The following is a 21033-nucleotide window of genomic DNA, read 5'->3' on the forward strand; positions in this document are numbered from 1 at the left end:
ACAACCACTGCGTTTAATTCTGGTGACTAACTTTTTTCATATTCATGATTTTTACCTTCTCTGCCTTCTCATCTTTCATGACCCACAAATCATTCCTAGGGCCATATGCATGTACTTCATATATGTGTGCACACACACACACATGAAAATAAGAGGCATAAGCAGTACTGAACCAGGGAAGATGTCTACAGTAAGCAAGGTGAATTTGAAACTGTTCCCTTACCAAAACATAATCTCCTTCGGCCAAGGGCATTTTCGAGATTACTTTTGTCTCCCTAGTGCCAAACACTCAATCTGGCACTTAGTAAGTAAAGTACTCAGTATTTATAGAATAAATCAAATGAATGAATGGATAGGAACGACTTGGATAAATTATTGTTGGTGTTATGGACTTAAACATAGAATTGGTAGCACTGGTAAAATTGCTTTGCACAGGAAAAAACAAAAATCGTTGCTTACTATAATGAGTGGAAGGAAGGACAGTGACCCTGTGTCTCTGTAATGATTCATATTTTCCAGGGTGGGTATGGTCTGATAAGGGTGAGACTATTTAGCCTAAAAAAGAATTGCTACTTTTAACCAAATCTAGCATTGCTTTTTTGCAAATAGGTTGTTATAAATCTTTAATAAAATCAAAGAAAAATAGTTAAAGCTAGATGTAAATGTGAGATTGTTTTTTTAACTCCTTTAACTATAAAATTAGTGAACATTTAAATTTTTTCAATGTTTCTTTGACTTAAAAACTTGATTCCAAATACTGCTGTTCTCTTACCCTCCATAGACTTAATCTTTTATCTTCTGTGGACTGATAAAATAGAAGGATTGGTTAAAGAGCAGTTAATTACCAAGTATATATGGCATTGTGCTAAATCTTTTATTTGGTGCATCACAGACAGAATTCTGGAGAATTCTCTAAATGTTTTACATGTTGGTATTTGTTTGTTGAATTGGAAGCATTTATCAAATATTAATGGGTTCTAATGGAAAATTTTACTCTAGAGGCAAACTTCCTTTAACTAGTTTTATGAATGTATTTTATTAACTAGTCTTGCAAAGTTGAATGACTGTTTTAAGGAGAAAAAATGATTATTCCCATGTGTATCGAATGTTTGTTAAATTCAGGGTCCTAGTCGCCTAGTGTATTTTTCCTCTGTTGTCTTTAAACACTTCCGTTTAGATTGTTTATTATAGAGACTTAACACCTTTTTAATATTCTTCCTGCCGCTGACTTTTCTCATTTTGATAGTTCTAGTTAACTGTAAAGTCCCATAGTTCTTGGAGGCAGAATTCAAATGCTTCCATTTTACTCCCTGTCTAAATATTTTTACAAAGATTTAGAGAAGATTTTAAGGCCAAAGAGTAAAATGAGGCTTGATACTCTATTACGGCTGTGTGTGTTGCTCTACTCTCCATTTTGAAGGAGGAGTTTGAGAGTTGGCTTTCTGTCATTTTAGTACAGCTAGAAGAGGTATACTCTTGCCTTAAAAGACGAGACATATCAAAATATACACAAGGCTTAATACTGAAAATTCCAGTGGAGCCAAAGTACTTGGGAAACAACTACAGACTGCTTGGTGAACACCTGCAGTTACTGTGGAAGTGAAATCATCTTATAGTAACTGAATTGCCTCTACTATTTCAGAGTTCCATTTATTTATAGATTTTTCTTTCCATTGAGTTTTTCAGCCCCCACATGATGATGATGTCATATGGAGGTTTTTAATTACAGTGAGTGGCAAATCAGCTGCACTGAAAAAATGTTTTGTAAGAATAAAGCAGTCACCAGGTGATAACTAGTATTCTTACAGCTTCATTGCAGAGAAAATTGTTACTCATCTGAAAAACTGAGATTTACGCACCTTTTACATGTTCCCAGTTTCCAAAACTATAAAAGTAAATGCCACTAATTCTCTGCAGCTAAGCTTATACATTAAGATATATGGTTATGCAGTTGACCCTTGAATGTTGTAGGGGCTGGGGCACTGACCTCCTCCCCACAGTCAAAAATCCACATATAACTTTTGACTCCCCCTAAACTTTACTAATAGCCTACTCTTGACTGGAAGCCTCACCAATACCATAAACAGATGATTAACACGTACTTTGTATGTTATATGTATTATATATACTGTATTATTACAATAAAATAAATTATCAAGAAAATCATTAGGAAGAGAAAATACATTTATGGTACTGTATGATATATTAAACAAAACTTGTATAAGTAGACCCATGTAATGTTCAAACCCATGTTGTTCAGGGGTCAACCGCACACTGAAAGTAGAAGTAAAGGAATGCCTGGGTGGCTCAGTCAGTTAAGCATCTGCCTTTGGCTCGGGTCATGATCCCAGGAGGCCCAGGGTCCTGGGAATCAAGTCCCTCATCAGGCTCCTTGCTCTCCCTCTGCCTGCTCCTGCCCCTGCTTGTGCTCTCCTTCTCCCTGACAAATAAATTTTAAAAAGCTTAAAAAATAAATAAAAAGGAGTAAAGATTCTTTCCCCAAGGGAAAAAAATGCACATTTGGAAAAAAAAAACTTCTTATATACTTGGAAGGAATATATAAACTCTTATATCTGAGTTTAAGATGAGGAAGTAGAGTCAGCAAGTGTAGATTTCTCTGTTGAGAAACTTAATCATAAGGGTAGGAGAGAGACTGAACAGTTTGTTTTGAAAAGACACTTAAGCATGTTAATAGGGTGTGGACAAGGAGCCAGTAAAGAAAAACAATCTGAAATTGAGAATGAGATGGAGGGGTAGATATATACTATGGAACAGGGTCCCAGGGGAGGCACAAAGAAATGGGACCATGGTCACAGGCAGGTGGAATAGCTTGAACAGGAGAGAACAACTACATCGTCTGAGACAGGAAGAAAATAAGTGAAGAATAATGTGGCTATTGGGAAGTTTGTAAGTAGAAGGGAGAGATTTTTAAATCATGCCTAACAACTTCATTTTTCATGAAGTACAATATGAAGTTATGTTCTAAGAGTAAAGAGATGGTGGTTGAGTCGAGTGAAAATATTGGTAAAAGAGTAGTCATTAAGAGGATCTGGAAAAGGCTGTATCCCAGGGCCAGAGAATATTGACAAATGACCCTGCGAAGAGGCCAGAGATCATGGATTTGTAGTGGTAGCGATCTTCCTCCCACTCCTTCCCCCCAGGGGTTTTCAGCCATCCTGCTGTAGCTGTGGAGAAAGCAGGTTATAGCATTGATCTCAGCTTGTTAGTTGTCATGAATAGGAAAGCTAAGAGAAGGAAGCAAGAGATTCAGAGGAGTGCTGGTGAGAGATTAGTTCAAGAAGTCAGCACAAATAAAATTGGTAAAGGATAATGGCGTTACCTGAAGAAGGAAATTAGTCATCCCAATCAAACATTTCTTGTGTCTCTCTTCCAAAGTTGTACCTTCAACTCTGATAGTTCTCTTAGGTTGCAGACAAAACTTTATTTTTTGTTGGGCATCTCCATCTGGATAGTCCTCAGGCAATTCAAAGTCTTAAATCTGAGGTTGAGTTCATCTTTGAAAAGTGCTCTATTTCTTTTGGTGACATTTCCCTCTTCCTAATTACCCAGAATTGAAAGCCGACATGTTGTTGGTGCTTCTCTTGTCCTTATCCCCCCTATCTAGTCAATGCTGAGTCCTGCCTTTGTAACTTTCTCTTACCCAGTGATCTGTCTCCTTTCCCAGTGCTGCTGACTTACATCAGGCTTTCATTACTTGCCTAGACTGCTGCAATTAGAGCCTTCCCAAACAGGTCTCCTTGCAGGTGTCTCTTCCTTCAACTAGTCCATCCTTCCTCCAGCTTTAACAATAATCTCACTAAAGCTTGATCCTGATTAGGGCAGGCCTTTCTTCAGAAACCTAGCGATGCCCCACTTCTACTATGTAACTTTGCTTGAAATTGAATGCTCTCTTAAAGTGGTCCCAACCTGCCTCTCCAGCATAACGCTCTTGTTTTCTTACATTGTGTCCACTGGTTTCCCCCTACAGACATCTTCATTAGCACTCTGAACTGTGTTTAAAATGCCAGTTGCCTTTTCACATCTGTCTGTCCTAGCTCACAAGGCCCAGTTCAAATGTCACTGCCTCCTTAGAAGCATTCCTTAACCTCTTAGGAATAATAACTTCCTTGAATAAATTCCTATAGATGAGACCATTTCTTGGGACTCTCTTACCTTCAGCTTTGTTACATAGCCGTTTATGCAAAGATTTCATTTCCTTTGCTATTCAGTTTCTTCTAACTGTTGTAGGTAACAAGTATAACACATAATCAGAACTATTTAAGTTTATACAGTTGAGAAATTTACAGTGGTTCTCAACACTCATTGTACATTGGTATTACATAGGAAGTTTTTTAAAAATACCAATACCTGATTCAGAGATTTTAATTCAGTGGCCTGGGTTGTGCGGACATATGTAGTTTTTAAGTTCCCCAAGTGATTGTAATTTGTACAGACAGAATTGAGAACCACTGTCCTTAATTCTGGGGCAATTATTAGTGTACCAGAGCTATGCTAAATCAGTTGATTTACCTATGTCTGCTAGGATTTGCTTGCTTTAAGGCATTTCTTAGCTTTCTTCTAAAGTCTTCATTAGTTAAGGATGTTGGAAGGTGCTTTTTGGCTGTCATAGAGAAAAGATGAATTAGAAACAATAGAATTGTCAGTTTTCATTAGCACATTTTATTTTGTAATGATTTCAGAAATTATTTGAAGAACATATACAAGTGGGCCTTTAAAATCATAAGGTATAATACTCAGTTTTTAAAATGAATCAGATATGTGAGCTTGTGTGGTATAGTGGCTAGAAGTGTGGAATAGTGGGAGTACTTCTGGGTTATTTGCTCATCTCTTACTGACTACGTGACCTTAAGAAAGTCACATCAGTCACAAAGCCTCACCTTGGAGTTCACACTTGCTGCAACTTCACAGAAAGGTTTAAGACCAACAAGTTAGTCTCATAAAGAAAAAAAAATCTTTTTACAAACTTGGAAATCACTGAGGTTTCATATGTTTGACTCAGTAGTTGAGATCTGCCACAAAGGGAACAACTGGGAAAAAGAACTGACATTTCTTCAAGGGAAATGAATTCATTTACTCCAATTTAGAAAGCCACCCACAACCCCTATTAAAGTATCTGAATTCTTTGTCAGTTGTAAAACCGCGTTTACTCTCTACATAAAAGCAACATCAACAGCAGCTTAGGAAAGTGCCACAAAGTAGTTACTTCTGTGCATGAGCCAGTCCATGTTGATAGATGGAAAAAGAGAAGCTCTTCCTTAGGGTGGCTTTTTTGGTTCTTTCCCTGTGCCCAAGTGTGTTTTGTTACTTCAGGGAGGAAGCCAGGGGCCACAGATTACACAAATGTTTTTAGAGAATCACTGATAGAGTTGAATATTCTTCATTCTCCCCAATAAGAAACAAGCAAGGTGGAAAACAAGTTAAACGTGAAATCCTAATTACTAACATGCTAAGGAGCCCTGAAGTAGACAGATAAAATTCATTTTCAAAGTTTATACTAGAACATTTTTTTAAAATCTGAGAGATGTGTTTATGCAAAATGTCTTAGGTTCGTATGAGCCCTCATATTTCTGAAAATAGATGACATTTTGACCCATTGTGTTACATACTGGTCACAGCTCTCTTTTGTTTCAGTTTTGAGTGTGTGTATATACAGAGGTATTGTTTTAATCCTTTATCATTTAGCATTTGTTCTTGTAGAGAAGAAGGGAAAATCCCAACTTATTTTTCAGAAGATAAAATATGGGTGAAGTAACAATTGTTACTTCAGGAAGAAAGAAGCAACGAGACTTGATTGGTAAGCAAGATGCCTTTGTGATAAAGGTGTCCATTTTTAGCACTGTTCTGAGCCATGGTGACCCTGGATAAATCCCTTACCCGGTCCAAAGCCTCAGATACATCAGCTGTCAAAAGGAAACTTGCCGGATAGGTTGAGACTAAATCCCACTTAAGGAAATTATGTGGTGAAATAGCCTTATAAAATAAGACTGTGCAGTTAAATCTCAGCTTTTAGAGTCTGCACTTACCCAGGCCATTGTTAGTAAAGATACCTCATCTGTCCTAGAAGACTTTTGTTTTTGTTTTATTTGAAGCCCCCCCAGTGTCGGGTATTGTAGCATTGTTCTAACTGGTATAGTGACAAGCCTAGTGCGTGTGCATGCTGCTTATCTTCTCCTTCCCATCACTAACTTCTGAAGGATGAGAGAGTGTTTAAAAATTTCTTTAAAGCCCAGCATTCTCTTTTAGCAGCCTCTGCATGTTCATCAGCTTTATGCACGGTAATCAGCAGTACAGGTTTCCCTACTGCAACAGAACTCTGTGTGAACCCAGTAATTTCTCAAATCTGATAGGTACAGAAAAGTGTGTGGCTTTTCACTTCCTGTCCCTTCCTCCAGCCCCAAACCAAAGAGAAGATTGCTTTCTGGTGACATTTATTCACATAGACGTTCTCACAGCTCTTTCTTCTCCTGAGGCTGTGTTGACTTTGAGGAGTGTCGTTCAATATCATTTTACAATAGCCTACCATTTTTGATTCTGTGAGTTTGGAAATCAACAATAACGACTCAAGAAACTCTAAGAGTTGTTGCTTTTCTTCTAGTTTTGGGGGCAGAGTTGAAGGATGTCTGTGCTATATCATTTCAGGCAAGTGCCTATGTGATCTTCACATATATCACCCAGATTATTCAGGAAAGCGTAATCTGAACTGTACTGTGATTTCCACTGTTCCAGGAGCTGCATTATGTATTCTCCAGTGGGAATGAGTGCAATGAGCAAAGCAGTAGGGACCACAAGAGGGAAGGCCATATAAAAATCCAGATTCATGACTGACTTTGATTGCACTCCAGGACATGGATAACAGAGTTCCCTCAGTTGTTTGGCTCTACTCACTCACTGAACCACAGCTTTAACTCTTTATATAGCTTTCACAGTTGATAGGATACAAAACCAGGCACTCACACAATCATAGGTGACTTTTCAGACATAAACGTTTGTACAGCTCTAAATCCTTGGATATATTATGGGGGGTTTTAAAATGCCATTTTTTAATTAGGAATCTCTCATTTCAGTTGTCAGACTTTGAAAGTCCTCTCACTACTGTGCATAATTCCTGTTAACCAGCTGTTTGATAGCTCAGGAATAACAAATGGAAGGTACCTGTCCTAACCTGACTTGCATTCTCTCCTCTTGAGTTCTAGCATATGTGCAGCAGTCAGCTAAATTATGGTCTTATCAATAAGATACAGTTTGACACTTGGCTTTTTGCTTTTGTTGTCATGCCATTTACCATGTGGTAAAGAATTAGTTATATAAGGCTGCCTGCCTTTTCAGAACGGAGATTTGAATCAGTGGAGTTTTAATGAGAAGTTTCCTTTCTTGTTTGTGATTTATACATTGCAAGGTATTATGTTGTTTTTTCTAATTATATTCTCCAGCATACAGACTGTTTGTGGTAAGCCATACTTTTAGTGTCACCTCTAGAGGTTTTTATTCTTACTTAAAAGCACTTGAAAGAAATAATTGAAACATAAATATCTTTTGTTTTTACTCATGGCCCATCATATTTTCTGCTAATTATTTTAAAGGTATTTCCTACATAAAACACATAAATACCAACTGAAGTGTATTATTGTTTATTTAAGAGTAGTAGTTTTGGGGGTTTTGTTTATTGTGGCTTTAACAGTCACTATTGCAAGTTTCAGGACTAGAATAGAGGCTTGAGTCCCTTTCAGTATGTAATAGGATGGGAGTTCCTTAATGAAAAAGTTAAAGAGATAAGTGATTAGCATACCATGATTAATAGTGCACAGATACGGAGTTAAGAGGAAAGGAGGAGCCTGGGGAGTCAGTTAAACAAAAAAAGGGGAGGGATATTTGATAAGATCCTGAGAGAGTACATCAAAGATAACATAGACATGAAAGATTTTATTTTGTATCTTTCTGTGAGGTGGGAAGTATGTTGTTGTTGTGTTGAAGTAATGAATTTGGACAATATATTCTGGGGCAGTATGTTTTAGGAAAAGGAGAACCTAGAAGGGGTTTTAGGGAAGAATACCAATCTGAATAAGGAGCAATCAGATGGCATTTATGAGGAAGGATTAAAAGGACTTGAAATTAATTGAGAACTATTTTCAAGAATATGAATAACTTTTAAGAGCTTGCCCCACAAAAAGTTCCATGAAGGAGAAAATAAAATTCTGCAAGAGACATTTAGGTTATATAGGAGGAACAATGGCTATAATTTAAAGTTTGTTATCCGTTGCGACGTGCTGTACACAGAGGCCTAGAATCCCTCCTCCTTCAAGCTCATGGAGGTAGTTATTTGCAGTCTTGTGTAAATGGGCCAAATCACTATGTTAAGAAAGGATTGAGTCTGTTTCCTTAGATGATATAAATCTTTTCTTTGTATTTGTCTTTATTGAAGTTTAGTTGACATGCAATGTTGTTAGTTTCAATTGTACAACATAGTGATTCAACAGCTCTACACGTTGCGCTATTGTCACCACAATTGTCGCTACCATCTGTTACCACACAACGCTATTAGAATACCATGGACTATATTCCCTATGTTGTACCTTTTATCCCTGTGATTTACCTACTGTATCTCATTTCCCCTCACCCCTCTCCCCTCTGCCAGCCATCAGTTTGTTCTCTGTATATATGGCTCTGTTTCTGCTTTTTGTTTCTTTGTTTTGTTTTTTAAAGATTTATTTATTTGAGAGAGAGCACAAGCAGGGGGAGTAGCAGACGGAGAGGGAGAGGGAGAAGCAGTCTCCCCACAGAGCAGGGAGCCCGATGCAGAGCTCGATCCTAGGACCCTGGGATCATGACCTGAGCCAAAGACAGATGCTTAACCCACTGAGCCACCCAGGCACACCTGTTTTGTTTTTTTAGATTCCACATATAAGTGAAATCACATGGTACTTGTTTTTCTTTTTTTCCACTTAGGATAATGTCCTCTAGATCCATTCATGTTGTTGAAAATGTCAAGATCTCATTCTTTTTTATGGCCGAGTAATAATCCACGGTGTGTGTGTATATGCACACACATACCTATCTTCATTATCCATCAGTGCACACTTGGGTCGCTTCCATATCTTGGATATTGTAAATAATGGTGCAGTAAACATAGGGGTACATATCTCTTTTTGAAATAGTGTTTTTGTTTTCTTTGGGTAAATACCTAGTGGTGGAATTACTGGATTATGTGGTATTTCTGTTTTTTATTTAAGGACCTGCTTACTGTTTTCCCCAGTGGCTGTAACCAATTTACATTCCCACCAAACAGTTCATGAGGGTTCCTTTTTCTCCACAATCTCGCCAATGCTTGTTATTTTTGTCTTTTTGATTCTAGCCAATCTGACAGGTGTAACGTGATATCTTTTTGTAGTTTAGATTTGTAGTTCCTTGATGATTAGTGATGTTGAGCATCTTTGCATCTGTCTGCTGGTCATCTGTAGGTCTTCTTCATAAAAATTTGTCTTTAGGTCCTCTGCCCATTTGTAAATCAGATTGTCTTTTTTTGTTGTTTTGAGTTGTATAAGTTCTTTATATATTTTGGATATTAACCCTTTATCAGATACAGCCTTTACAAATATCTTCTCCCATTCAGTACATTGCCTTTTAGATTTTTGCATCCATGTTCATCAGACATACTGAGTTGTAGATTTCATAGTGTCATTATCTAGTTTTGATATCAGGGTAAGGCTGGCTTCATAGAATGAATTTGAAGTTTTCCTTCCACCTGTTTTTTGGAATCATTTGAAAAGAGTACTTTATTAACTCTTATTTAAAAGTTTGTAGAATTCACCTGTGAGGCGATCTATCTAGTCCTGGACGTTTGTTATTGGGAGATTTCTGATTACCCAATTTAGTTTTGTTACTGGTAATTAGTATGCTCACATTTTGTATTTATTCCTGATTCACTTTTTTTGGAAGATTGTGTATACCTAGAAATTTATCCATTTCTTCTAGGTTGTCTAATTTATTGGCATTTAATTTTTCATACTAGCTTCTTACAATCCTTTTGTATTTCTGTGTTGTCTGTTTTTACTTCACATTCATTCCTGATTTTACTTGAGTCCTCTTTTTTCTTTTGATGAATCTGGGTAAAGAATTATCAATTTTATTTATCTTTTCAAAGATGCAGGTCTTAGTTTCCATTGATTTTTTTTTCCTTTTTTTTTTTTTTTTTTTTTAGTCTCCATTTCATTTAATCCTGCTCTGATCTTTATTGTTTCCTTCCTACTAATTTTGGGCTTCGTTTGTCTTCTAGTTCTTTTAGGTGTAAGGTTTGATTGTTTACTTGAGATTTTTCTTGTGTCTTGGTAGGCCTGTATTACTATAAACATCCCTCTTAGAACTGCTTTTGTTGCATCCCAAAGATTTTGGACCATCGTGTTTTCATTTCCATTTATCTCCATGTATTTTTTAATTTCCTCTTAGATTTCTTGGTTGACCTATTTGTTGTTTAGGAACCTGTTGTTTAGCCTCCATCTGTCTGTGTTCTTTCCAGATTTTTTTTCTTATATTTGAGTCCTGGTTTCATACCATTATGATTGGGGAAAGATGCTTGGTTTAATTTCTATCTGTAATTAAACTTACTGAGATTCATTTTATGGCTTAACATGTGATCTGTTATGGAGAATGTTCTATGTGCACGTGGAAAGAATGTGTATTCTGCTGCTTTGGAATGAAATGTTCTGGGTATATCTCTTAAGTCCATCTGCTCTGTCATTCTAAGCCACTGTTTCCTTATTGATTTTCTGTCTGGATGAGCTATCCACTGATGTAAGTGCAATGTTGAAGCCTCTAACTACTATTGTATTACTGTTATTTTCTCCCTTTATGTCTGTTAATACTTTATTTATTTAGGTTTTCCTGTGTTTACAATTGTTACATCCTCTTGTTGGATTGATCCCTTTTTCACTACGTAATGCCTTTCTTTATCTCTTACTACAGTCGTTGTCTTAAAGTCTCTTATGTAAGTATTGCTACTTCAGCTTTTTTTTTTTCCACTTTCATTTGCATGGTTATATGTTTTTCCATCTCTTTACTTTCAGTCTGTTTGTGTCTTTCGATCAGAGGTGAGTCTCCTGTAGGCAGCACAGTAGATGGGTTTTGGGGTTTTTTTTATCCAGTCAATCACCCTGTGTCATTTGATTGGAGCATTAGAACATATACATTTAAAGTAACCACTGATCGTTATGGACTTATTGCCATTTTGTTAATTGTTTTCTGGTGGTTTTTATAGTTCTCTGTCCATTTCTTCTTTTGCTCTCTTCCCCTGTGATTGATGGCTTTCTTCAGTTTTAGGCTTGGATTCCTCTAATTTTTATGTGTATCTGTTAAAAGATTTTGGTTTGTGGTTACAATGAGGTTCCTATATAACATCCTAATTATATAGCAGTCTATGTTAACTTGATGATTGCTTAAGTTCAAACTCATTCTAAAAGCACATTTTTCCTATTCATGTTTTATGTATATGTCATATTTTACATCTTATTTTCTGAGTCCCTTAACTAATTTTTTAGATATAATTGATTTTACTATTTTTTTAAAAATTATAATTCCAGTATAGTTAATATACATTGTTACATTAGTTTCAGGTATATAACAATAGCAATTCAACGATTCCATATTACTCAGTGCTCATCATAGTAGGTGTACTCTTAATCCCCCTCACCTATTTCACCCACATCCCCTCTAGTAACCCTCTCTTTGCTCTCCGTACTTAAGATTCTGTTTTTGGGGTTATCTCTGTGTTTTTTTTTTTGTTTTTTTTTTTACTCCTTTGTTCATTTGTTTTCTTTATTAAATACTACATATGAGTGAAATCATTTGGTATTTGTCTTCTCTGGCTTATTTGGCTTGGCATTAAACTGTCTAGATCCATCCATGTTGATGTAAATGGCAAGATTTCGTTCTTTCTTATGGCTGAATAATATTCCAGTGTGTGTGTACCATATTTTCTTTATCCATTCATCTACGGATGCACACTTGGGTTGCTTCCATATCTTGGCTATTGTAAATAATGCTGCAGTAAACATAGGGGTGCATACATCCCTTCAAGTTAGTGTTTTCGTAATCTTTGGGTAAATACCCAGTAGTGCAGTTGCTGGATCGTAGGGTAGTTCTATTTTTAAATTTTTGAGGAACCTCCATAATGTTTTCCACAGTGGCTGCACCAGTTTGCATTCCCACTAGCAGTGCACGAGGGTTTCCTTTTTCTTCACATCCTCACCAGCACTTTTTTTTTTTTGAGTTTTTTATTTTAGCCATCTGACAAGTGTGAGATGATATCTCATTGTGGTTATTTGCATTTCCCTGATGAGTGGTGTTGAACATCTTTTCATACGTCTGTTGGCCATCTATATGTCTTTTTTAGAGAAATGTCTGATGATTTTACTACTTTGGTGTTTTAATATTCATACTAGCTTTTTTAGTGATTGACCTATTAACTTTGTTTGCTTTAGTCATGAAGTTTTTTCTTTTCATAATTTTCTAATTATGACTAATCTTTTTTTGCTTAAAGAAGTCCTTTTAACATTTCTTGTAAAGCTGGTTTAGTGGTGATGAACTCCTTTAACTTCTGTGTGGGAGACTTTGTCTCTCCTTGTATTCTGAATACCCTTGCTAGTTAGGATAGTCTTCGTCGTTGGTTTTTCCTTTCAGCACTTTGACTATGTCCTGCCACTTCCTTCTGGCTTGCAAAAGTTCTGAAAAATCAGCTCATAGCTTCATGGGGTTTTCCTTACACGTAACTAGTTGGCTTTTCTGTTGCTACTTTTAAGATTCTTTATCTTTACTCTGACATTTTAATTATCATGTGGCTTGGTGTAGATAGCCCTGGGTTCATCTTGTTAGGGACTCTCTTTGCCTCCTGGACCTAGAGGTCTGTCTCCTTCCCCAAGTTAGGGAAGTTTTTAGCTATCATTTCTGCAAATTTTCTGCCCCACCCCCTTTTTCTGGGACCTCTATCAACTGAATGTTAGTACACTTGATGTCCTAAAGATCTCTTAACCTGTCCTCATTTTTTTAAAAATCCTTTTAGTATTTTGCTGTTCAGCTTGGATGCTTTTCATTGCCCTGTTTTTTAGATTGCTGATCCTTTCTTCTGTATCCTCTCATCTACTATTGATTCCCTTTAGTATATTTTTCATTTCAGTTATTCAGTGGTTGCTTCTTTATACTTTGTTTTCGTTGAAGTTTTGAGTTTATCTACTCAAATCCAGTGAGCATCTTTATGACTATTACTTTGAATTCTTTATTATGTAGATTGCTTGGCTCTGTTTCTTTTTCTGAAATTTTGCTTTGTTCCTTTGAAGCCTAGTCCTCATTTTCTTTGATTTTTCTGTGAATTAGGCAGAAGAGCTATTTCTCTTAGACTTGAAATAATGGCCTTGTGTAGGAGTATCTCCAGTGTAGACTGTGCCTGTGACTTTAGCTGGCTGAAGCTCTAACAGGTGTAGGCTGGGGGCCCTGGAACATACCAGGCACGTAGCACCCTGGTGGGATGTCTGGATCCAAAGCGGGCAGCAGGGGTGGGAGTAGGTCCCACAGTGCTCTGCATATGGGGCATGCTGGCAAGGTGGCAGGAGCTGAAGCATAACCAGGTGGTCCTTGGGTACTCCACGCAGGGGGTGCCACAGCAGGATAGCTGGAACCCAAGTGGCCTTGGGCTAGGAGTCATATGGTGCTCCATGTAGAGTGCCCCTTGATGGGATGGCAGGAGCTGGAGCAGGTGTGGGCCCTGGGGTCCCAAGGCACTCCATGCAGAGAGTACCCTGGCAGGATGGCTGGAGCTAAGACAGATGCCAGCCAGGAGGTCTCAGAGCTCTCTGCACTTGGGCGCGCTGGCAGGATAGCTGCTGCTGAAGCAGGTATGGGCTGGGAGGTCCTGGGCCACTTGGTGCAGTAGGTGCCCTGGTGAGTTATCTAGACCTGAAGCAGGTACAGGTCTAGGATGTGGCACAAGGATTGTGCCTATGTTACCTTGGCAAGACAGCTGGAGCTGTAGTGGGTGCTGTCCATGGGTGGTTTAGTGTGCACCGCACTGGGGCTACCTTAGGGAGACAGAGCTCTAGCAGGTAAGGGCTGGAGGGCCACCTTTAGGGGCAGTTGGGTTTGGTGTGGGCTAGGGGCCCCGGGGTCACTGAAGCAGGTGGCTAGGGTGCCCAGATCCTGCTTTTTTCTGTGCTATGAAGGGGGGGGGGGGACATAAACCATGGTACTCACCAGCACCTTTGATACTGTAGTGTCCCAGCAGCTCCCTGGCCTTCTGGCAGATGCCCTAGGGCTCATTCAATTATCTTCCAGATGTTCTTTTAATCTACAGCCTTTTTTTTCCTGTGCAGCAGGGCAACGGGGCTAGTGTGGTCTAGGGGACTGAGGCTGACTGAAGCAGCAGGCCAGCTTGTACCCTGCTCGCGTCTGTGCTATCAGGGTGGACAGGGAATATAAACAATGGTGCTGGCTAGTACCTGGGACCCAGGGAGAGTGTTCTAGCAGCTCCCTGCCCTTTTTCAGATGCTCTAGAGCTGGTTCCTTTATATTCTAGATGCCCTTTTAAAGTGCATCTTTTTTTCTGTGCCACAGGGCTGAGCTGTATTTCTGGTCTCTTAGCACTATCTTCCCCACTGTAGTTGGCAAGATGGGTGTGGGGGGGAGTGGTTGGATTCTTGTTATTATGTCTCCATCTCTCCTGTCTTTCTCTGTATGTTCCCTCTGTCCCTGTTCAGTCAGCCCTTAGTTCTTCAGGGGGAATTGCTCGACGTGTAGGCATAGAGTCACTGTGTTGTGGAGGTGAGCTGAGGGTTTTTCTACATCACTCTCTTCCCTCCTTCTATATAAACAAAACTTTTAGGTGTCTATGAACACATAATGAAGTTATTATAATCTTAGACTTCTAAGTTTGCTAGAGAAGTATCACTGTTCCTAAAATATTGTTTATAACCCTGGCACTTGATCGAATGATTCTCTTAAAAGCTGCTTCTTAATCTTCTCATTTTCTGCTCTCATATGGGCACGTATGTTGAGAAATAGTTATCACCATTTACTTCTAATTTGAGAGTTAAAAACATACTAATGGCACTTTGAGAAGTAATTGAGACTTTGAACCAAATACTAGACTCTGTGAAAGTCAGAAATTGTTCTGCATGTGCCAAGTACCATTTTTAAATAGACGCAAAAGCTACGTTTGTATGGAGTTGACAGAACTGATCTACCTTCTCTGACTTCTTCTTGGTTTTATTTTAGCAGAAGTTATCCAGTCCCCACTAACTTTGGTCTTATTGAGGGGAAAGAGCAATTTCATTCATATGGGAAAAGCCAGAGTTGAGTTCTGGGTTCCACCTTCCCTGTAGGAAGATGCCTCAGGAAAAACTGGTCACGAATGCCTAGGTTTGCCCAAGTGGCCAGCTTGGCCTTGGCAGTGGAAAGCTTGTGTTATCCTGTTTCTTAACGACCTTTGGGGAATATCTACAGACAAAGCTCATTAAAATGTGAAAACCTGGTACTGCATTCTCCAGCTGTAAAGAAATACAGGAGGGGGGGGGGGAGGAATACAGTATACTGGTTTTCCCATGTAGAATTCTGTGGATTTCACTGGACTGTTGAAGTCACCTAGTCTCCAGTTCTTGTTAAGACACCTTGAGGTATATAGAGAGTTTACCACCTCCTCCAAGTCCCAACTGTCTTCAGACAATGTGATAAATATTTCCTTTTACTTCTGCTTTCTGTATAAGATAGCTAAGCAAGGAAGAAATCTCTGAGAAAGTAGCATTTCCTCTTCCACACTCAGTACTGTGGGGTTGCTCCACTCTGATTCCTTGAGCTTTATTGATTGAAATCAGAGGGTTATTTTTATTTATATCTGATGTGCCTGGTGGCAGTGACCAGTGTTAAAAAAGCATCTGGAAGACCTTTGTGGTAAGTATGAGACTCTCTGAGGATAAAAGAATTTTCTCTCCAAAAGCTTTCCAGAAATATAACTTAAAAAGCTCTGTGAAGAATGCTTTCTGGATATTATACATAATATATACATAATTATTATATATAGTTATATATAATTTATAGAAAATAATCATTTAATCTTTGATTAGTAAGCATGACTTTTAAAAAGTGAATAATGACATTTCATTGAAAATTACTTTTGAGAATATGATATGCAATCAATCGTTCGGGGTATTTACTGGAAGTGACGTGGGAAAGAAGCAGAGTGTTCTTTAGAAGATTATATTAAGTGCCGTATAAGACGGAATTCATCTATTTAATAGTGTTTTAAAATGTTAAGGTTTCATCCAAAAGGTAATCCTGTTTATCATTTATTATTTTCTTTTACTCAGGTGATATAAACGTTCAGTATGATTTTAAATTAGTTCTCACCTCTAAGCTTCTTTCCACGGCCTCTTTTCCCCAAGTGGAAAGACTTCATTTTCATTTCTGAGAACTTGGTAGCTTTTCCTGGCATAATGAAGAACATATTATAGATTGAGGCTTTTAGGTTTCTTTCCGTACTTAATAATATGTTTGATCTTTCATTCTTTTCCTGAGATTTCTTCTCTCCCTTTATTAGTAAAGCCTTCTGTCTCTGGGAATTTTATTAAATCAGAAAGTCTTCCATCTCTCTGCTGTGACAAAAATCCCCTCTGCTCTGTAGAAGACAGGAGCCCCTTAGTCATTTCATGGATATGCATTTAATGTTTTTGGTCTTTTCAGACTGACCCCAATTCTTGGCATTCAGAAGCATTCTCAGGAAAATGTGGTGTTTACACAGTTTATAGAGACTTTGCTTGAAGAATTACATTTAAAGAATGAAGACCTTGAAAGCCTAACCATCATTTTTAAAACCAGTTGTTAACCACAGAGTGGTGAGTTGGATTGTGTTTTTTCATTTGTTGCCTGTTTGGAATCTTTTTTTTTTCATATTCAAAATTTTAAAAACCCAAGTGTAGACCTTAAGATCTCCTCAGTTTGCTAAGGAAGAACATGATATCCCTTAGTTCTCAGCAGCCTTATCACTTTCTGTCCACTCCTGTTACTTTCTGCCCCGTCCTTGTTGTTATTCCTTCTTATAGGTTACTGCAGTTAGTTCTGTTTGTGGTACTCCAGAAAACTCCCTCCTACCAGCTTCACACTCAAACCTAGACCATCCCTCATGTCCCATCTTAGGGGTTGAAGCAAATTGCTATTTCCTGGGAAGAAACCTAAATACTGCAGCCAACCACTGAGAACATCCTCATCCTACTTCCCTCTTCGAGGAAACCATCCCCAACCCAGTCACTACCTTAGTCATCTCTTGGGCAGATAACTAGGTGAATGAGTAAGTCCCACTGTTGAATCCTGACCCTGTTCCTGGGCACACAGCCCTCCCCTCATCTCCCAGGTTCTTGCCTCTTTCTCAACTATCAGAGTGTTCCCTCCCTCAGCCTACCTTCGGCATACCTCTCTCCCTTTCTTCTGCTTACTTCTCACTTCACTCTCTCAAGTGCTCAGATAGGTATTGATTTAATGTTATAATTGAAGAAATTCAGCTGAAACTACAAGTGAGACCCTCCCAGGGAACATTTTCCTTTTTTTTAACTTTCTTAAATTATCCAAGCTTGTTGTAAAAAGTGAACAATACAAAAGTGCATATGTAATTTAGAAAAGGAAAATCCACCTCTCACTCTGCCTCCAGTCCTGTCTACTTTGCAGAAACACATTTGATATATATCATTTTATTTTTTTGTAAAAACAGAACCAAAAAACTCTTCAAGCACATTTTTAAATATATGAGAAGGATATTTGAGAGAATAATTTTGGCGGGGAAGAAAGAACAGCAGCCCTTTATTGAACATGCTTAAAAATTGAATATAAGGAGTCAGCACTGTCACCCCCTCCTAATTTACACCCACCGGCTTTTTCATATGACCCTGCTCCCCTGGGGACCTTGTAAAATAAAAGCTTTTACTTAGGGAGTGAGCTCAGATTGGCCTGTATAAGCATCAATTCAGAGGCCCTTCTAAGAAAATAGTGAAGTTGGAGCTTCAGATACAGAAAATTGATAAAGAAGAATGCCTTAACTAGTGGTCCTTTCTGATCTGCTTTAATGAACAGTACCAAGAATCATTTTAATTAACATATTTAAAACTTGTATGTAAACAGATGTTGAAAGTCCTCAAAAGTACTTTCACACCAATAGATGTTTTAAGTGGACTTAAAAAACATTTCCTCTGTGATCACTGTTTACTTACACACACAAACTATGTAAATCATCAAAGGTAAACCTTTGCCAAACCTTTGTCAATATTATAAGACATTTTGAATGCATTGAGCCCTCATACATAATTTTCCCTATGAGAAAAAGATAGTTGTGAGTAGTTTTTTTCTCTTTACATGATTTTTGTAAATGATAAGTTTACATGTGTATAAAGACTAATGTCTAATATACTTGCTAGTAGTAATTTAATATTGAAAAGGTTGTGTTAATATGTTTTCAGTTGCAAATTTTAAAAATCCAGCTTTTCTTATGATAGAATGATATAATTATCTTTTGTTGCTTAACAAGTTACTCCAAAGACTTTTTTATCTCACGCTTTCTAGGAGTCAGGAACCTGGACACAGTGTAGCTTTGGGCCTCAGGCTCACAGTCTCTCGTGAGTGTGCAGTGAAGCTGTTAGGGCTACAGTGTCATCTGAAGGCCCAGGTAGAGGAAGATCCCCTTCTAAGGTCACTCTTGTGGTTGTTGGCAGGATTTACTTCCCCACAGGCTGGTGCACTCAGGGCCTCAGTGTTTCACTGGCTGTCATCCAGGGACCTCTGCATTGTGTATTTCATACTTGTCATGTGCCTTACCCTCATAGTGAGCAAGATGGGAGCCACAGCTTTTTTGTAACTAATCTCAGAAGTGACATCCCATTACTTTTTCCATGATGAGTTAGAAATTAATCACTAAGTCCACCCCACATTCAAGGTGAAAGGACTACATGAGTACTAGAGACAAGGATCATTGGTGGCCATCTTCGACACTGAGGGGCAAAATTGTTCAGTAGTTCCACTGTCTTGGTAAGAGTCTTAAACTTCACACTAATTGAGGGCACCCCTGAACCAATCCACATGCCCATGGGATTGCTATAAACTAACCCAAGCATCCTGACAAGGGATAGGGGAGACAGAAGAGGATTTTCTTACCGACCTAGACCCATCTCAGCCTTCCCTTAAGCTGAATGTGAGTTGGGTCTATTCCACATAAACCACTATTGCTACATAATGAGGAAAAAATGCAATGTATATTGGGAAGACAACACACAGTGTTCCCAAAAGCTAGTAAAATATTTCAGGTATTTATTCAAACTGTCTTTTTTGCTTCACAGGTATAATCAATGAAGACCAAATAGAAGATGAACTTCTATTCATCATTTCTGGAATGCTAGCTACAATAATGTTCTGATAGTAACTGACAACTAACTTTGTTCCAAGGAAGACCTTTCCCTCCTTAGATTTCAGCCCCCTGCTTCCCAGTCCCTAATGTACAGTGACTTCCCCTAGATGGTGATCCTGGTTGGAAAAATGGTTCTCTAAGTCCTTGTATCCCTAGTTGTAAGATATAGTATTTTTATTTACTTAAAAATGAAAATTGAAGTCTTAAGTTGAAACTTTAATAAATACTGACCTTATCCTCTTCTGGATGATTCCAGCCATCATATTGGTTGTTAAGCATTTGAGAACATTCCCATTTTGGCCTCACAATCTAAACTCTAGATTCTAAACAACAGTAAGGAGTTCAATAAATACAATCTAAGATGAAGCCCTTTGGAAGTCTAGTCATTAAAGAAACTGTGCTATAAAATGGTCCTGAGCAATGTAGTTAATCTTACAAGTCCAAAACAGGAGTATCCCAGAATTTTCTGGACTGAAAGAACTAAAAAAAACCGAAACTGTAGTTTTCAAAAGAGACAATCTCTAGAATTTACACAGCTTTTTCAAAATGTCTATCAAGCATGCAAGTCACAGGGCCTCCAGAGAAGTTAAGGGAGTGGGGAGGCTCAGATAATTTGGGAAGCTTTACTGGAGGGCCAAGAAAGAAAATTAGAATCACATCTACACTCTTAGACACTGGAGGAAATGACAGCTGCTACAAGTCTAACCATGGAAATGGTCCAGAAAGCAGCCTGGTGGAGTGGGGAGCTTAGTGGACAAGAATCTACAAGTTCAGTAAATCACAGGCTACAATATATACAGAAATCAATTGTTTTTGTATATTAGCAATGAAAAATCCAAAAAGGAAGAAAATTCCACTCAACAATAACACCAAAAAGAATTCATTACTTAGTAAATAAGTACAAGATTTTGTGGCACCTGGGTGGCATAGTCAAGCATCTGACTCTTGATTTCAGCTCATGCCTTGATCTCAGTGTCTTGAGTTGGAGCTATGGGTCAGCTCATGCTCAGCAGGGAGTCTGCTTGAGATTCACTCTCCCTCTCCATTTGTCCCTCCGGCTCCTGCTCTCTCTCAAACATTTTAAAAGAGAGGAGGCACCTGAGTGGCTCAGTCAGGTAAGTGTCCAACTCTGTTTTGGCTCAGGTCGTGATCTCAGGGTTGAGAGATTGAGCCCCATGTTGGGCTTAGCACATGTTGGGCTTAGCACTCAGCATGGAGTCTGCTTGAGGTTCTCTCTCCCTCTGCCTCTCCTGCTTGTATGCTCACTCTCTAAATAAAAAATCCATAAAAATAAAACTTGTATAATGAGGGGCAACTGGGTGGCTTAGTTAAGCATCTGCCTTCGGCTTGGGTCGTGATCACAGGGTCCTGGGATTGAGCCCCACAGCGGGCTCCCTGCTCAGGAGAGTCTGTTTCCCTTTTCTCTCTCCCTCTGCCTCTCCTCTGTTTGTGCTCTTAAATAAAAACAGAAAAAAGAAAATTAATACTATAAAACAGAGACATTCAAGAAGGTATAGAGATATTCCATGTTTATGAATTAGAAGTTTCAATTGTTAAGGTGGTAGTCCTCCCCACATTGATATAGATACCTGGAG

The 21033-nt window shown here is 38.4% G+C and overlaps 1 protein-coding gene across 2 annotated transcripts in view; it reads left to right on the forward strand.

Moving 5' to 3' along the window:
* RPAP2 (RNA polymerase II associated protein 2) overlaps nucleotides 1–19804 on the forward strand; it is an 85052-nt gene extending 65248 nt beyond the window's left edge. The window contains exons 12-13 of one of the 2 annotated variants that reach the window (XM_045801790.2): nucleotides 16735–16886; nucleotides 19371–19804. In XM_045801790.2, the coding sequence (XP_045657746.2) occupies nucleotides 16735–16876 (142 nt within the window). In that variant the 3' untranslated portion in view covers nucleotides 16877–16886; nucleotides 19371–19804. Of the gene's footprint in view, nucleotides 1–16734; nucleotides 16887–19370 lie in introns of those variants that run through there. The other variant, XR_015726309.1, reaches the window with a different exon arrangement.
* The last annotated feature ends 1229 nt before the right edge of the window (nucleotides 19805–21033 follow it).

Source organism: Ursus americanus, chromosome 12 (genome assembly GCF_024610735.1).
Source record: "Ursus americanus isolate L20-20 chromosome 12, mUrsAme1.1.p, whole genome shotgun sequence".
Classification (NCBI taxonomy): domain Eukaryota; kingdom Metazoa; phylum Chordata; class Mammalia; order Carnivora; family Ursidae; genus Ursus; species Ursus americanus.